This window comes from Lycium barbarum, chromosome 9 (assembly GCF_019175385.1).
Source record: "Lycium barbarum isolate Lr01 chromosome 9, ASM1917538v2, whole genome shotgun sequence".
In the NCBI taxonomy this organism is placed as follows: domain Eukaryota; kingdom Viridiplantae; phylum Streptophyta; class Magnoliopsida; order Solanales; family Solanaceae; genus Lycium; species Lycium barbarum.
In genome coordinates this window covers 34,973,578-34,993,053 of record NC_083345.1, presented here as the reverse complement: position 1 = coordinate 34,993,053, position 19,476 = coordinate 34,973,578, and the positions used below count along the sequence as shown (strand labels likewise).

At 36.8% G+C, this 19,476-nt stretch overlaps 1 protein-coding gene across 7 annotated transcripts; it reads left to right on the top strand.

Annotated features, from left to right (window-relative positions):
* Positions 1-274: 274 nt before the first annotated feature.
* Positions 275-19,072, top strand: LOC132611236 (glycerol-3-phosphate dehydrogenase [NAD(+)] 2, chloroplastic). 7 transcript variants are annotated; one of them, XM_060325656.1, is made up of 10 exons: positions 275-483; positions 826-843; positions 15,533-15,669; positions 15,926-16,031; positions 16,248-16,449; positions 16,525-16,612; positions 17,690-17,837; positions 18,107-18,256; positions 18,337-18,486; positions 18,593-19,072. In XM_060325656.1, the coding sequence occupies exons 1-10, from the start codon at positions 376-378 to the stop codon at positions 18,605-18,607; spliced, it is 1,122 nt and encodes a 373-aa protein (XP_060181639.1). In that variant the 5' UTR covers positions 275-375; the 3' UTR covers positions 18,608-19,072. The 7 variants fall into 7 exon arrangements, with proteins under 7 accessions (XP_060181639.1, XP_060181641.1, XP_060181640.1 ...); XM_060325658.1 differs by having other exon boundaries at positions 324-483; positions 746-843; positions 15,537-15,669; XM_060325657.1 differs by having other exon boundaries at positions 324-483; positions 746-843.
* The last annotated feature ends 404 nt before the right edge of the window (positions 19,073-19,476 follow it).

The window sequence follows — 19,476 nt, the reverse complement described above, 5'->3', positions numbered from 1 at the left end:
GGGAGGGTTGGGTTGGAAGTGAATAGTGTGATGGGTATTCTATTTTGTGTGTGTGTATATATATATATATATATATATATATATATAGTTACTAAATATCATTAATACACAACTATTTGTTATGAGAAGTAATTAAATTAAACTATAGCTATTAAATGTCAACACCCACTATAGGTTTGTTATGTCATGTAATTATCCCTTTTTATTTCCTAAATGGCTAACCCAAATGAAAGGCGATCCAGCCCCATAACCCAGCCCATTAGTGTTTAAGAGGGAATAGCCCTGTTCAGTAAAACATTTCCACAAAACACACAACAAGCAAAACCCTAAGCTCTCTAGCCGCCTTATTCCTCCAGCTTGACCCAGCTCACAAAAATGCCATTTTCGGCTAAGATTCTAATCCCTTTTTGCCATTCCAGACCTTGCCCGCCCATTTTGGGCAAAGCTTTCAATGCTTTGTATTCTCCCCAGCTAATAGCAACGGTAATCTTCTTCCTTTTCTTTTTGTTTTGATTTTCTTTCAATTTCCAGTACAAAATTTCAACTTTTGGACCCAGATTCCAAAGAAATGGTTTCAAATCCGAATCTCTACAAGTCCCACATCGAGGGCATTGTTCAAAACCCATCCATTTGGGGTTCTATAAATAGAACCACATTCTTCATTTCTCAACAATGGTTGAATACCCATAAATTCTGAATATTCGGTTTTCTCAACTTAAAACTTGCGTTTTCCTTGAATTTTCAGAATAGTTCCAATTTTAATCCTTGTTCTCTTTGCGTTTGGGTTCGCGTGGTGAAATTGTTCCTCGACGCTTGTCACCGCAGTTCGTTGCTCCGCAACAGGTAATCTTCTTATCACTTCCGTATTTTTATTTTGCTTATTTTTATTTCTGTCCATTATGATTTTGTATTAGCTTGGGGGATTAGCTTCTTATCATAAGTAGATTAGTTCATATGTTTTAGAGCCTGTTTGGATGGGCTTAGGCTTATAAGCTGCAAACAGCTTATAAGCTGCTTTAGATAAGCTAAGTCAAATGGACTCAATTATTTTTTTGAGCTTATTTTAAGCACAAAATGACTTTAAGCTGGCCAACCAAACACTCAAAAAAGCTGAAAACAGTTTATAAGCAACTTATAAGCAATTTATAAGCCAATCCAAACGGGCTCTTACTAAATTTCCTCTCTGTCTTACCATTTTCTGTGTTCAGTTCCTTATTTTTTCGTGTAGATTAGCTTATGTTGTTCGGGTTACCTAGCTAAATTAGCTTGCCTTTATTGCCCAACAAAAAATGTTTTGAGTTTTCATCGAGTCAGCCCAGATGGACAGCAGCAGTTCAAAGGCGGAAATGGGCCGTGAGCCCATATGTTTGAATTTTCTTCTTCATTTGTATTATGTTACTTATCTGCAGAATTGTTGATTTGTGTTAATTGACCAACATATATATATATTTTACTTTGCTTTACTTTCTAAACCAGATGAAATCCCAGCGGAAATGTGAACCAAAGTCGCTAAATCGTTTACTTTGAGTACAAAGATTTTTAAATCATCAAATGGTGACATTTCGGGTTAAGTGATAATTGTGCCTGTTCAAATTTCAAAAGAGAAGCACATTTTCAATATTCAAATCAAGGGGCTAATTCTTTTTTTAAAAAAAACTAAAAGGCAGCATCCTGAGTTAATGCGGTGCAACACTTTCAAGCGTCAAGTAGGATATTCCAGAAAAGAGATGGTCCAGATCTCCTTTTTAAGTCAAGTCCGGTTAGTTAAGGCTTTATGAAATAAACCCATTTTTAAATTTAGTCTCAAATACATTTTTTTTTTTTCAAAATGGGCCAAAGGTCCAAACACACAACGTTAAATTACTTAGAAGATTTTCATATCTTTTGAGTTAAAAACAAATGAGTTTATTAGCGAATTAAGAAGTTGAGTTATAATTATAATTCAAAGTCTGAATAAATCGTACACATTTTGAAGAGATTCATTCCTTCATAATTAGCTCAATTATCGAATTAATTCATTAATTAAATTGAAGATATAATTGAAACGCTAAAAATAATTTTCAAAAGTAAAATGCCTCTAAAGCTCATTTTTCAAATAAAATACTTTCTTTTCTAAATTAATTTAACCATGAATATGCCTCTTTCAAACCTTATACATATGAATCTTAATTACATTTTTACAAACACGTTATACAAATTTTTAGCCATAAAACGTTAGATCCGTACGTAAATCGCATTGGGTGGATCGATAATACCGAGGTGTTTAACACCTTCCTCGGGGGATCACCAGAACCCTTACCCGTTCTTTGGATATTTTTTTAAAGGTTTTCAAAAATTAAACTTTAAATTGGTTTTCTAATTCCTATTCAATAATTAGGCGGCGACTTGGTTTGTTCACGACAACGAGCCAAAGTTATGAGAACCTTTGATACGCGAGCATAAAAGCGGACCGTAACATGGGCGAAGCTGTATTACCTTTCTATTCCAACACTGGCTAACCTGAAAACTGAAACCGGACCATCTTTATTCTGCAATCAACATTAGCATAACAAGAGGCACACCAGTCCATTCCCATAATGACATCAAAGTCCACCATATCTAACTCAATCAAATCCGCTACGGTATGACGATTACACATTATAACTACACAACCTCTGTATACTCTTCTAGCTATTACGGGATCACCAGCAGGTGTAGACACCTCAAAAGGTCTAATTGACTCGGGTTTTACTCCAAGCTCACTAGCAATAAAAGGAGTAACATATGACAACGTAGAACCAGGATCTATCAACGCATATACATCATGGGAGGAGACTTATAATATACCTGTGACACCATCAGGTGATGACTCAAGATCCTGTCGATCAGCCAATGCATATATGCGGTTCTGAGGACCGCTTGAACTAGACGCTCCACCTCTGCCTCTACCACGACCGGCTGGTGTATGAGAACCCTGCCCAAGAGGGCGTACAAATGACGAAGAACCAACTGCAGATCCTGTCGGTTGAACTACACCTCTACCATCTCTCGATGGAGAATCTCGCATAATGTCGCCTGGTTGACCACAGGTATAACAAACATCTGAACCCAAGCGGCACTGGCCAGCATGTAACTTCCCACACTGAATGCATCGCGGTGGAGATAGCCTTATCTAACTAGAACCACCCCTGAACTGGGAATTGGAAGCCCTGGAACTCTGGCCCAGCTCAAAATGAATGGGTCTATCAAAACTGGGTCCCAGGAACTGTGAAGGCACGCTAGCCGCTGAATAGGCTGAACGCCTAGAGAACTGCTGCCTCTGACCACCTCTGAACTCATTGACGGAACCTGAAGATCTAGCTCTCTTACGCTAACCGCTATCATGCTCATGCTCGGCCCTCCGCTGCTGCTTACGTTCCTCAAGGTTCTGAGCGTGCGTCTGGATGCGGGAAATGTCCATACCTGTCTGAAGTGATGCTGTCATGCAGTCATCAATTAAGTATGGTCCCAAACCGCTCACGAAGCGGTAAACCCGACAGCTAGAGCATATCTAGCCAATGAGTTAAGGCAAGATTGTACTCCCAAACACTCATGCTCCCCTGTTTAAGGTTCAGGAATCTATCAGCTCGGGCCCGTCAGATCTCTGGCGGCAAATAGTGAAGGATAAAGGCCTCTGTGAACTTCTGCCATACGAGTGGGGGTGCATTTGCTGCTCTAGACGACACCCTGGTCTCATACCACTGAACAACGATATCTCGCAACTGGTACGAAGTCAATTTTACTGACTCAGTGTCTGAAGCATGCATTACCCGCAACGTCTTCAACATCCGATCTATAAAATCATGCGGGTCCTTATCTGGTTTCGACCCAAAGAATTCTGGAGGGTCCAAATTAATAAAATCTCAAACCCTAGCACTCACAGCCCGGTCACCATGACCAGTACCCTGACGCTGGGCCTGAGCGGTTACTAACTGAGTCAACAACTCAATAGCCTCTCGCATCTCCTAGCCTAATACATCTGGTGGAGGAACTAGGGGTACTGTAGCTGCAACTTTTCTAGGATCTGCTGGAACAGAAGGGCTCCGTGAAGACTGGGATGGGGCCTCACTCTGAGACTCGCCCTAGCCTGCAACTACTGATGGCACCTTACTGGTACCCTCATCTGTCGTAGCCTTGCCTCTCTGGCTGGCTAAAGCTCTCCTCATCACAAGCATCACTGAACCACAATACGTTATTAGAAAAGAAATCCTGATGGTACGGCTCTATCACACGATCTAAGATGAGAAAGAAAGGAAATCTTCCAAAATGCCCTGCAACCTCCTGTTTATAAGTGTGGTGCACAACACACCATAAACAAGACTCTTCTAGACACGACTTGTAGAAAAAACCCTAAGATGCAACTGCTCTGATACCAAGTTTGTCACTACCCAAACTAAAGGAACCATAACGGGCACCCAGGCCCTACCTATCGAGTACTACTAAACATGCTTTCCTACCATGAGCATATACAAGAATGGACCTCGAGGGTCACTAAGTGTAAATCTGCTAAATCATATAGGAAATATGCTAGACAACTATACTATACAACTATACTAGACAACTATACAAGCCAACTAGGCTGTCATGAAAAACTATACATCAAAATATAGACCGAAGAGGCTATGCTAAGCCTAACCAAAACCATGACTGTCTACAAGCCTCTACTAGTGTATCCAACATAAAGAGGTAGGGATAGGGCCCCGACATACCCATGTGTGCACAAAATAATAACATACCAAAAGTACAACGGCAACTCCGGAACAAGAGTAGTGCTCCAATGTCAGTTGAACGGCAACCTACGGGGGCGGATCACCAAGCTATCTATCTGCACCTGCAGGCATGAAGCGCAGCGCCCCCAAAAAGGGACATCAATACGGACAAAGTACTGAGTATGTAAGGCATAAAAGTAACATGAAAGAGACATAAGAAAACATAGGATGAAATAAATGCAACCTGCAAGTCTGAACTGCCTCTGTGGCCTAATGATGTACATAAACACTGTGCATGAATATATATATATATATATATATATATATATATGTATATAACGCCTATCAAACCTCTATGGGCATCCCATCATATCATATCGGTCTCTGTGGGCATAATCATCATCATCATCGTTATTCTCATATCACCAGTTGATCAGGTGGTAGTGCATATATAACGTCGTCACCTTTCCCATACCCCCATACATATATATAATACATAAGATATGCGTACATAACGCCTGAGGGGTCACAGGTCTGTACATGCATATATAAATGAAATGCAATGCATATATAAATGAAACGCAATGCATAAACATGATAAGAGTACATTCTGAATCTGTCGGAGTGACGTAAGGTCGGTATACCTCCGAACATCATTATGGGATGTCATTTTCATCAACGAGTAACTATAGAGACCATATAAGAAAGACTTTCTGAAGACAACATTATAGAACATGAATCAAAATGGATCATCCCTAGCTTCTAAGAATAGAATCATTATGGATTAACGTTATGTGTACGTCTTGTTCGTAAGGATCATGCCAAAAAGAAGGAAAGTTAAACTTAACACCGTCCAAGTAACCCAACAACAAGCGTATAACCTCTAGAGCGCCAATCCTATAACAAAGGAATACATGTACAACTTAGATGACGCTAGTATATAACGGATATCAATGATAACTCAATTCAAAAGTGAAACGGGCAGCATTTCCCTTATTCCTTAATCATTAACACAGAGTCCACAACCCACAATTAACACAACAACCTCATATGATCTTCTTTAAACTCATATCCACAATATTTAAAAATATACAATTGAGCAGCCCCATATACAATTGGATACAATACTTTCCTTATTCCAAATACCCCAAGTTTAACTACTCCAAAACATTCTCAACATTAACCATTATCTTTCATAACAAGATTTGACTCAAAGCACACAAACAATCATAGCTCAAGTTAGGTTACAACTCAAAATAACATCAAATTCATGTTTGAACCTTTCCTCCAATTTCTTTCCCCAAAAACTTAGTATAACTATCATATAAACTCTTAATCATGGAAATAAGATGAAATCTTTTCTCAAGAACTCAAGAAAACTTCAATTCCAAAACCAATTCACTTTGAAATATCCTCCAAATCTCCTACAAGAAGAAGAGACAAGTTTCAACAATACTTTGAGAACCCTAGGCATTCAATTCTCACTTTGATCTTTGATTTTCACTTGGAAGAGTGATTGAATATGTTAAAGGAGGTTTCTAGAGCTTTCATGAACTTGGGTTTATGTTAAAATGACTTAAAAATGAAGTGGGTTTGTGATATATAAAATCACAAAAATCCCACCGCCTCAGGAAATACGATCTGTATAAAATAATACAGCCAACTCACTGGCCGTATAATTTTATACGGACCATATAGTGGTTTGTATTTTGCAACCCAAAAATCTGTATGCTCTATTAAATTTTTAGATCCTTAAATACAGCTAGTATTTCAAGATACAGTCCATGTCTCAAAAATATGGTCCGTATAAAGCAATTCCAGAGCCAAACTTTGTCGAAACGTATTTTCTTCAATTCGCTTATTCTCAAATCCTTCCCTTACTTACCAAACAAGAACTTAAACCCTTATAAACATAAGATAAGTATACCCAACCTCGTTTAACCTCAAAGACAGCCTCGGTGTCCAAGACTAGGGCAATTAACATATGACGAATCTCAACGTATAAACCTACGAGGTGTAACAACGGTCATGAGATAAGTCATGTTTTATTTTAGTAATATGGTTTGTACGGTTATGAGTCTTGTAAATAAAGTGTAAATCATGTTTTGGTAATAATATTTACTACAATGTTCACTTTGTGTATATATTTTCTTTTTGAAGAAAATATGGATGTTCCTCAAATATTGTTTGGATCAATGATTGAAGATATTTGCTTGAGTGATAGTGGAACAACACATGCCATATTCAAAGACGAAAAATATTTTGCTTACTTCCTTAGAAAAAAGGCGAAGGTTGCTACAATTTCTGGTAATTCAAAATTGATTGAAGGCTCTGGAAGAGCTACTATATTTCTGCCTAAAGGGACGAAACTTGTTATAAAAGATGCATTGTTCTCTTCTAAGTCCCCAAGAAACTTGTTGAGTTTCAAAGATATCTGCCGGAATGGGTATCATGTTGAGATATTAAATGAAATGAATGTTGAATATCTTCGTATTACCAAGAATGTCTCTGGCCAGAAATATATTTTGGAGAACTTACCAACTTAGTCTTTTAGCCTGTATTATGCAGAAATTAGTACAATTGAAGCACACTCTATCGTAAACCAGAAGTTTACTGATTCAAATACTTTTGTGCTTTGGCGTGACCGGATGGGTCATCCTGGATCAATAATGATGAGGCGAATCATTGAAAATTCAAATGGGCATCCACTTAAGAACCTGAAGATTCTTGAAAGTGGTGAATTTTCATGTGCTGCTTGTTGTCAAGGCAAATTGATAACAAGACCATCGCCAATGAAAGTTGGTATCGAATCTCCTGCCTTTCTAGAATGTATACATAGGGAAATATATGGACCTATTCACCCATCTTGTGGGTCATTTAGGTATTTTGTGGTCCTAATACACGCATCTTTACGATGGTCTCATGTGTGCCTCTTATCATCTCGCAACCTGACGTTTGTGAAATTATTGGCACAAATAATATGCTTAAGGGCACAGTTCCCAAATTATCCCATTAAGTCTATACACCTCGATAATGATGGAAAATTTACATCCTAAGCTTTTGATGATTATTGTTTATCAGTTGGGATAAAAGTTGAACATCATGTGGCTCATATTCATACTCAAAATGGCCTTGCTGAGTCATTTATTAAGCTCCTGCAATTAATAGCAAGACCATTACTTATGAAAACAAGGTTGCCCACTATCGTCTGGGGTCATGCTATCTTACATGTAGTGTCGCTTATTCATCTCATACCGACTCATTATAATGAATTCATCTCAGATAGACTCATTATAATAAATACTATTTGTCACAATTAGTATTTGGCCATGAACCATGGCCAAATACTGCTCATCTCCGAATCTTTGGTTGTGTTGTATATGTGCCATTTACACCACCACAACGCAGTAAGATGGGCCCCCCAAATAAGGTTAGGAATATAAGTTAAGTTTGAATCACCCTCTATCATTCGCTACCTTGAACCTTTGATGGGAGATTTATTCACTGCTCGATTTGCGGATTGTCGGTTTGATGAAACGAATTTCCCACAATTAAGGGGAGAGAAAATGGAAATCAACAGAGAAATTGCATGGAAAGTTTCATCGCGCTCTCATTTTGATCCACATTCCCCTGTTTGTGAAATGGAGGTCCAGAAGATTATCCATTTGCAGAAAATAGAAAATCAGATGTCGGATGCATTTACTGATTTGAAAAGAATAACTAAGTCGCATATTCCTGCAGAAAATGCACCTATCCAAATTGATGTCCCAAAAGGATAGTATTCTAGTGCCATAACTTCTGAATCCCGTACACGTTTGAAGGGTGGAAGACCATTGGGTTCCAAGGATAAAAATCCTAGAAAAAGAAGCATAAAAAATGATCGAAATGACACTAGAAAGAGATCTCACGGTGAGATTCAAGATCTAATTAATCCTGATATTTCTGAAGATATCAATGAACCTGAGACTCAAGTGAATAAAGAACTATCATTAAGTTCTACTGGTGATGAGATAGTTTGAATCGATAGAAAATTATGGTGGATAATGTTTTTGCATATAATGTTGCATTGAATATTATGAAAGATAATGAGGATCAGGAACCTCAATCTATCGAAGAATGTCGACGAAGATGTGACCAAAATGGCAAGAGGCAGTTCAATCAGAATTGAAGTCACTTTCTAAACGAGAGGTTTTTGGACCGGTAGTCCAACCGCCCGGTGATATAAAACCAGTTGGCCACAAATGGGTCTTTGTGCGAAAAAGAAATGAGAGAAATGAAATTGTGAGATACAAGGGACGCCTTGTTGCATAAGGATTCTCTTAACTACCAGGTGTTGATTATGAAGAAACATATTCACCCGTAGAATGGCATAACATTTCAATATCTCATTAGTTTAGCTGTACATGAAAATCTTGAAATACATCTAATGGATGTGGTTACAGCATATATTTATGGCTCACTTGATAATGAAATTTATATGAAAATTCCAGAAGAATTTAAAATGCCTGAAGCATTTAGTTCAAAGTGTTGGGAGATGTATTCAATTAGATTACAAAGATCATTATATGGTTTAAAACAATCAGGGAGCATGTGGTACAATCGTCTTAGTGAGTACTTGATAAATGAAGGTTATATAAATGATGCCTTTTGTCCATGTGTTTTTATTAAGAAAATAAAATCAGAGTTTGTTATACTTGTTGTTTATGTTGATGACATAAATCTCATTAGAACTCCAGAAGAGCTCCAAAAGGCAATTGAATAGTTAAAGAAAGAATTTGAGATGAAAGATCTTGGAAATACAAAACTTTATCTTGGTATGCAAATTGAACATTTAGCAAACGGAGTCTTTATCCATCAATCTGTCTCTACTGAGAAATTTTTAAAACGATTTTACATGGACAATGTGCATCCATTAAGTACTCCTATGGTTATTCGTTCACTTGAAGTGAGTAAAGATCCATTCCGACCTCAAGAAGAGAATGAAGAGCTACTTGGTCCTGAAGTACCATATCTTAGTGTCATTGGTGCACTTATGTATCTTGCTAATGCTACAAGACTTGATATAGCGTTTTCTGTTAATTTGCTAGCAAGATATAACTCTTCTCATACATGGAGATATTGAACGGAATTAACCATATACTGCGATATCTAAAAGGTACTATTGACATAGGTTTGTTTTATGCTAACAAAGTTAGTACAGATCTTGTTGGTTATGCAAATGCAGGTTATTTATCAGATCCATATAAATCTCGATCTCAAACAGGCTATTTGTTTGCATGCGGAGGTACTGCTATGTCATGGCGATCTACATAGCAGTCCATTGTTGCTACTTCTTCAAATCATGCTGAGATAATAGCTATTCATGAAGCAAGTAGAGAATGTGTGTGGTTGAGATCAGTGATACATCTCATCAGAGGAAGATGTGGCCTGAAGTGTGACACCAAAATATCCACAATCTGATATGAATACAATGCTGCATCCATAGCCCAATTAAAGGGAGGATTACTAAAGGGAGACAGAATGAAACACATTTCACCAAAGTTATTTTTCACACATGATAAAAGAATGGTGATATTGATGTACAACAAATTCGTTCAAGTGATAATCCTGCAAATTTGTTCACTAAATCTTTGTCGACTTCAACTTTTGAGAAGATGGTAAACAAGATTGGAATGCCAAAACTTAGACATCTGAATTGTGGTCTTCATCAAGGGGAGTAAACCATGCGCTGTACACTTTTCCCATTAACCAAGTTTTTGTCCTATTGGGTTTTCTTGGTAAGGTTTTTAATGAGGCAGCTTGTATGCACATTACTAGATGTGTACTCTTTTTCCTTCACTTGGATTTTTCCTAGTAACGTTTTAACGAGGCACAAATCTATTAATGAACATCCAAGGGGGAGTGTTATAAATACACCGTATTGTGGATGTCCATTCAATTATACAGTCAACTGGATAAACTTACAATTAAGCAGATAACTTGCAAGTAGCTCAAGCAGATAGCTTGCAAGTAGCTCAAGCAGGCAGCTTGCCAGCAGCTTCCTGAAAAGTCTTACCTCAGCTTCCTCAGGCTTGCAATCAAGCAGGCAACTTGCAAGTAGCTCAAGCAGATAGTTTGCAAGTAGCTCTAACATGCAGCCTCCCAACAACTTTTGAAAAGCCTCGTAGCAGCTTCCTGAAGAGCCTCGCAACAACTTCTTTTCCTCTATAAATAGGAAGTTAATTCAGTTCAAAGTTGAATAATATATCAGTCTTTCTCTATATACTTATCTCTGGTGTATTTACTTTGTAGTCTTTATTTTATAACAGACATGCTCATGTCTGATGAATTTCAGTCTATTCTTAGTCTCAATTTATGTGAGACTTTTCTTTTTTAGGTTTGTCAAAAGACGAATGAAACTTTTATCCTTTTGAAAAATATTTATTTTAGCATTTCATTTTACCTGTCATGATATGACTAATTGAAATCCTCACGAATCACCACCACTCATTTTAAATATTACATATATTTGACTTATATATCAAAAATCTTCTTTAATTTTTAAACTCATATACAATCATATACCATGACAAAGATTGAGATGAAGCTACTGGGATTAATAATAAATTTGGGCTTTAGAAGAGCTAATACCAATATACAAAACCAACATAAGCTAATACAACGTTTGGTTGGGTTTCGAAGAGATTTAATCTCCACATAAAAGTCAGTATTACTTAAGGAATACCTACAATGTTTGGTTTCTTTTTTTATCGTAAATAATACTCCTATCTGCATATGTTATGTGAGAATCAATATTTTTTTAAGCGTGATAGAATATAAAACAATAATGTGAGTAATAGTAATACATAGAGTAGGAATTATAAAATGATAAAACCAACTCACATAATAGTAAGAAAAATATATTTTAGCATAAAACGTAAATAAATATATTAAACTACACATCATATATTAATATGTGATATATCAAACTAAATATTTAGAAATAAATAATCCTTTATTATACAATTCTTAGGTTACTAGTCTCCAGGACCGGCTCAACAAAACCGAGGGCCTAAAGCCAAACTTCATAAAGATGTCCTAATTTTTTTTTCAAAGAAAAGAAAGATCATCATATATTTTTTTATTGAAAGTCAACTTTCTAGCTTTTCTAGATGTGAAGTCATTACTGTTTTATAATTCATTTGTTCTAATAAATCATTTTAAACTGATAATATAACTATCAAGTGTTCCTTTTTGGATTTAATTCATTCTTCACAAAAAAATTTCTCTTTTTGGAATTAGAATATTTACAACAACATACCCAGTGTAATCACACAAGTGGGGTTTGGAGAGAATAGTGTGTACGCAGACCTTACTTCTACCGTGGGAGGTGGGGAATTTGTTTTCCATAGACCCTCGGCGCAAGAGAAAGCATATTAAACAATATTAAAATTTTTAATAATAAGAATAGTAAAAGCGAGGAATTAGAATTTAATTATATATATATATAGGATATTTCTTTAGGAAAAATGGGGCCCTCAAAGAGTTGGGGCACCAAATTGCTTTGCTGGCGTTATAGTCGAGCTGACACTACTAGTCTCTACACTATTCATCGTTATAATTCAATTTCTACATTATTATTAACCACACATTACAATTTTGAGGAAATGAGATCTCTTGACCTCTTAGATTTGAATAAAAGAAAATGATATTTTTATATTTTTTATATGTAAAAAAATGAAATCTTTTATAAAAAGGTCATAAAATTAAAAAAAAGTTTGTAAAGGACTATTTTTGCATTGTGACTCCCTAAATAACTTTTCTCTAACTTACAATTTAAACGGAAGAAATGACTTTCAGATCTATTATGTGTTTTTTCATATATTTATGTGTAAAAAATAAAAATCTCTTGAAGAAATATCATAAAACTAAAAAATAAAACTGTAAAGGGCTAAATAACTATTTTCCGGAAAGAAAATCATAGCATCCAAATAGTGACACGTGAAAAACAAAGAATGGATAAAATGATGAAAAGAAGAGAGGAAAAATGAAAAAAGATAGCAAAAGGTGAAAGCAATCGTGAAGAAGAGCAAAATAAGGAATGACTTGGGTGTTAGAGCCGCCATTACCATTTCAGTCTCATCCTCAAAATCTACATATCCGTCACAACATTTCCTTTTCTACCCCTCGTTTCCACTGTTGCGCCGCACAACAACCTACGGAGAAAGAAAGCCTTGCAATAGTGTCGGTTGATGATGGCCCAAAAGAACGCCGCAAGATTGTCCGACTTGCTTGGGAGAAGCTGGTCCGTTGGTCTCGTTCTTTGCGTTCTAAAGCCAAAACTGATGTCCTTGAACGTACTAATAAGGTTTCACTTTACTGCATTTTTCACTCCAAGTGCATCGTGTCATTTTGCTGTTAAGTTAGATGACAATTTTGCTGTTATTCTTCCATGTGTATTACTATTTGTTGCTGCATAGCCTGCATTTGTTTCGTATCTGCTATTTGTTGTCCCTTTTCTTACAATCCTGCCTGCGTTGGGTACTTTTCCTTTGAGCCGAGGGTCTATGAGAAATAACCTCGCTAACTTACAGAAGTAGGCATAAGCTCTGCGTACATCTTACCCTCCTCAGAACCCATTTATGGGTTTTCACTGGGTATGTTGCAGTGGCGGACCCAGAAAAGGGGTTCAAAATATAAAAAGTAAACAAAAGAAGCCAAAGGGGGTTCAACATCTACTATGTATACAACAATAACATACCCAGTGAAATCCCACAATGTGGGGTCTGGGGAGGGTAAAGTGCACTCAGACCTTACCCCTACCTTTCAAGGTAGGGAGGCTATTTCCGAAAGACCTCGGCTAACATCTATTCTATATACATAAAAAATAATTTTAACCATGTATAGAAGATAGCATGACTACCTTCTCCTCATTTATGCAGATTATTGAGAATATAATTAAGAGAATAAAACTGTGCTCTCTCTAATGGCTTAAGCTTTTAGATGAGAGAGTCACACATTTCCACATGGTATTAGAGCGGACAGAGGTCTTGGGTTCGAGTCTCATTGCCATCCATTATTAAAAAATAGTTCCACATGCTTGACCCATGAAAAGAAGCAGGAACGCACGTGAGGGGGTGTGTTGAGAATATAGTTAAGCAAATTGAAGCATGCTCTCTCTAACAACTTAAGTTTTTAGATGAGATGATCATGCACTTCAACACAGATGACATATTCTGTTGACTTATATCAACCTTCTATCCTATGAATTTTTGCTTCTAAATGGAGGAATATAAATCACCATCATCTTGGTTTATAGTCTACTTTGTTAGTAGATAAATTGTACAATCAACAATGAAGTGAAGATGTTGGGTAATCACATGTGATACTTCTTGATGATTAAGAGCGTTGGTATGAAAGACATTATCTTTTGAAGGTGGAGCTTCTAGTTGTCATTTGCTTTAACTTTAAGATACAGGCACACTGGTGCAGGATTCTTGCTTGAGTGAACAATGGACTTTTCTTCCTTTAAATAGGGGAAATTATAAGTGACTGGGAACTTATGGATAATTATATTATAGTCTATCACCTAGTAAATTTGCTGAGGTTTGTGATTGTGAGGGATAATCATTTGTGCTGTTAATCATTTCAATTTTGTTTCTGCTTCCCGCGGCCCTTTTATTAAATTTTTTTCAATGGGAAGATGAGGACAGAAACTAGTGTCAATTAGCAAAATTCCCTTAGTAATAGATTTGCATATATAAGAAGTGAAAATGGAAATATAAGACACGAGTATCTTTTTATCCACTGCCTATGATGAGCAAGGAATGGAAATTATTTTCACTAGTAGTATTTCCTTGAAAACGATTATCATTTTTACTTTATTTTCCATTTCCTTCTTTTATTCTTTTCCCCTCTGAAAATAAAAACAATTGAATCCGACAAAAAAGAAAAACACATAAGACAAAGGTTTCTGTTATGAGCACTGCTCTATCAACAATTTGAAGCCAAGAAAAGATGGCAGTAAAATATCTTAGATCGACTTCCAATCCACCTTAGAGAATATCCCCTATCAAACCCAATCTACAGCCAAATAGGATTTGATTCTTTAAACTAAATAGTAAATACTTTTTTGGCTTAGGTCCTGTACGTCCTTACAGAACTTGTATCTGTTGCTAATACTGTGGGTTCTAGAAGCATTGACATCTTTGCTTCTTATTGTGTTTAAACTTTAAACATGCCGGTGTTCCTTTTTTTTTTTCTTCTCTTCAAGTACCCTATTATACTTTGACTTCGTTATGTTATGCTTCAGCATTGTTGTAATTTCCTTTCCCATTTTATGCACATTGTAAAATGCTTAGTCTAGCGCATGAAAGCTTTTTTCTACTCATTTTAACTGGAGGGGAGAAATAAGTTTGAACTTTTTCTGCTTAGATATGTAAGCAAAGTTTAAAAACCAGAAAGGTTTTCTTATGGTAAAGGTCTTTAGATTCCTTTCTCTTATGGTTTCAAAATGCCCCCGAGAATCCATGAAAAAAGGAGGTTTTCTACTATCAACTTCAGTTAATCCCTTGATCAACAAGTAACTAGGAATGGAACCCCCCCCCCCCCCCCCCCCCCCCCCCCCCCCAAAACACACACACACCCATCCACCCACCCACACCCACCCACACAGAAACACGCACGCTGCAGAAAGAATGAAGAAGTTGAATACTGTGTTCTTAAGTTTACTGGCTTGTTTCTTTTCCCCTTTTTGGTGGTTCTTGGATTGGGTGAATTTAATGTTAATGCTGATTGATACAATTTTTAATATCCTTGGGCCCTAGATAGTGGTTCTTGGAGGTGGATCTTTTGGAACAGCAATGGCTGCTCATGTTGCAACAAGAAAGTCCCAGTTGGAAGTGAATATGCTTGTAAGAGATCCTCAAGTTTGTCGAACAATAAATGAGGAACACCATAACTGGTGAGTTCCTGCTGTTAATTCTGGTCTTGTATATACTTTAAGTTTTTAGCATAGCCATCACCTGGGCGCAAACTCCCAGCCAATTCCACTCGGTCCATCCGATGAAAAAGAGTGGCGAGCACAGAGAAAGAGAGAGAGCGAGAGGGAGAGAATGTTGTTGATGTATTGGGTTTTCATGTTAATAGGCTAGCTTGCCAGTTTAGGTATTTCTTGCCATTTTGTGCTTCGTAACCTTTTGCTTTCTCTTCTGCTCCAGTAAATATTTTCCACAGTACAAGCTACCAGAAAATGTCATTGCAACTACTGATGCGAAAGCTGCTCTGCTAGGTGCAGATTTTTGCTTCCATGCTGTACCTGTTCAGGTATATTTTATGTTTTCTTAGTTCATCCTTTGTTTATAGTGCGATGAACTCTGTTGGAACCATGGAAGCAAAATTACTATCTCATGTCCTAGTCCTTATTTGCTTGGATTTGCAGCTAAAGTTTGTTGCATTTATTCTAATTTGCTTGATCTCGTATTTTGCAACTAGTTTGACCTGAAGGTAGGTAGTGCATTTACCAATTATATCTCATTGCAGTACAGCTCATCATTCCTTGAGGAAATTGCAAACTATGTTGATCCAGGCTTGCCTTTCATATCTCTTAGCAAGGGTTTAGAGCTAAACACATTAAGAACGATGTCCCAGATAATTCCCCAAGCACTGAAAAATCCTCGGCAACCCTATGTTGTCCTATCTGGTCCTTCCTTTGCACTAGAGCTGATGAATAAACTGCCAACAGGTTGTTTGGACTGTTTTGGTGAATTTATTTCGTCATTGCTTGAAGTTCAAAAGTGAGCTTGCTTTGCTTGTGCAGCACTGGTAGTAGCTTCAAAAGACAAAAAGATGGCAGATTCCGTTCAGCAACTTCTGGCTTCTAGAAACCTGAGGATCAACACATCAAGGTATTTCAATCAGCACTCAGAGCAGAAACATTTTGATTCTAAGTCTATCATAGAATATTACCCCTAAGGCTAGGAACTTTTTGACACTCCCTTTCTGTCTTTCCATATCTTCAAGAGAAACACAATAATGTAGTGATCTACTAGGATCTGTTTGATGCTTATTCTGCCTTCCATTATTGGTGTGGGTTTCATGGATCTTGAAGGATCATCAGCAGGAAAAGTAATTCTTTTATCCTATAACAAACGTCATGAAGAAAAAATGAAACTGTAGCAGTTCATTTTTTTTTTTTTATTTAAGAAGGGAATTATTAAAGTTCTAATTGTTAAATTCTGCGTTTTTGTCTGACTGGATCTCCTTTGTATCATGTTAGTTGCATTATCGTATCTCAGAATCATATACTGCCTCCGTTTCAATTATATGATGTAGTTTTTGATTCGGCACAAAATATAAGACACAAAGATTTTTGAAATTTGTGGTCTTAAACATGCTAACATTTGTGTGGCTATAAGACCTTTGGAACTTGTAGTCTTAAACATGGCCATAAAAGCTTGTCATTAAGGGTAAAATGGAAAGTCTAAGTTCAATTGTTTTAGTTTCAAAATAAGGTGTCTTTCTAGTTGGAACGGACTAATAAGAAAATAGTGCCATATAAAATGAAATGGTGTGAGTAATGAATAAAACAATGTTTAGGAGGAGCATATATTTGAGACTATTATGGATTATATTGAAGTTTTGCCAATAAAGGAAAAAAAAGAAAAGAAAAAGAAGGCTGCTTTCTTCAGGACGCAATGCTAAATCTTGTCGCTCTTTATTTCTTTTGGAGGAAAGAGTTGTGCAGAGGGTTCTCCTCTGCATCCTCTGTTCAGAATTAGATACCCTGTAGCTAATAGCATTTTCTTCTTTTGGATTCTAGAGGGGATAGATGGTCAGGTTGCACCTAGTCCCAGTAACCTACTCTGTGTAGAAGTGGCTGGAGTACGTCTGACATCTTTGGAGGGAGGGAGGGGGAGAGAACAAAGTTAAAACTTGTAAAGGTTTTGCTTCCAAATGCTTGATTGTAACTCCTGATGTTACAGTGATGTTACAGGGGTTGAAATTGCAGGTGCATTGAAAAATGTGTTGGCAATTGCAGCTGGCATTGTGGAAGGACTAAATCTTGGTAACAATTCCATGGCTGCTCTTGTTTCACAAGGTTGCTCTGAAATTCGATGGTTGGCAACAAAGGTTAGTTGGCCTCCATTACACCTTACAAGTTTCTGCATTTTCCATTTCCATTTATTAATCTTCTGCAGGACTTACAAGCAGCTATTTGACTGATCTCCGAGTATGAAATATTAGGCACTGCTATATAGATTTCTCGTTACTTCTTGTGGAGATCTTTTGCGTATCAAGTCCATGTGATTATATCTTCTAAAGAATCTGTCATTTTGAGCTATCAGCTTGATTATCGTTATCTTACAATACTGGTTGACACTAATCTCTTTCCATTAAAGATGGGTGCTAAGTCAACAACATTAACTGGTCTATCGGGAACTGGAGATGTTATGCTTACATGCTTTGTGAGCCTTTCAAGAAACAGAACAGTTGGAGTTCGTCTGGGATCAGGGGAAAAACTTGACGATATACTTAGTTCGATCAATCAGGTTCAATAAATTGAGTTGCTGGTGTCATTTTGTGGCTTTGTCTATTCTATCTCCTTAACAACTACTACCTACATATTTAGGTAGCTGAAGGTGTTGCAACAGCTGGAGCTGTGATTGCTTTAGCACAGAAATACAAGGTTAAAATGCCAGTTTTAACTGCAGTTGCAAGGATTATTGACAATGAACTAACACCCACAAAAGCTGTTTTTGAATTGATGAATCTCCCTCAGGTTGCTTCCACGCTTTGCATGCTTAATGATCAATTACCAAAAGGGGCCTTTTCATTTCAGTGTGGCTCTATTACTGACTGTCAATTGTTTTGATTCTTTTTTGCAGGTTGAAGAAATTTAAAGAATTCACTGGTGTTGGAAAGATGATAATAGTTGCTGGGTGAAGCTGAACATATGTACAAACTGTGACTTGCTTAGTTTGCTGCATGAGGCTCACAATCAACAAGAGCGCGCATGACCTTCGCCTGTTTACTGGCTGCATAGTGCTCACTCTCTCCAAGTTTATGGTGATGAAATCAGTCTCAGTTCTTTTTCACCACGTTATTAGTTATACATGCATAAATATGCTTTGAGAATATCGGTCGAAGCTGGAGTTTGTAATTAGTCATCAATCGAATGAACATGTGGAGAGGAACTTACAGTTCCAGATCTAAAGTTCAATATTATTTGGCGTAAGAGCGTGTTCATTTCTTGTCAGCTTATTTTCTTTTTCTTTTTGTATTTTGACAATGAGTTAGTGTAACTGTAAAAACATTACGGCTATGCTTATTTTATTTTACACATAAATTTATGTTCCGTGTCGAAAGTATTGCGTTCAGATGCACTAAGTGCTGCAACATTGCATCCACCTCTACCTGTGATTTTAGGTTTATCTTGTTTCCTTTAACAACACTCGCATGGTTTCACACATACTCCCTCCAGTTCAAAATAAGTGTCCGTGTAGCTTTCTTATTTTGGTTAAAAATAAGTGTATACTTTCAAAATCAAGAAGGAATTAATTTTATTTTTTCAAATTTGCCTCTATTTACTCAATGCAATAAATAAGCAAGAGTCTTATTAATTAAGGGTAGTTTAATCAAAATATCTATTTTTTTTAGGAGTTAGTGTTTTCTTAAGGGGTGTGAAAAAGACTAAGTAGACTCTTATTTTGAACCGGAGGGAGTATTATCTAATGCATTTGGAAGTCGACAACTTGACATAAAACATGTG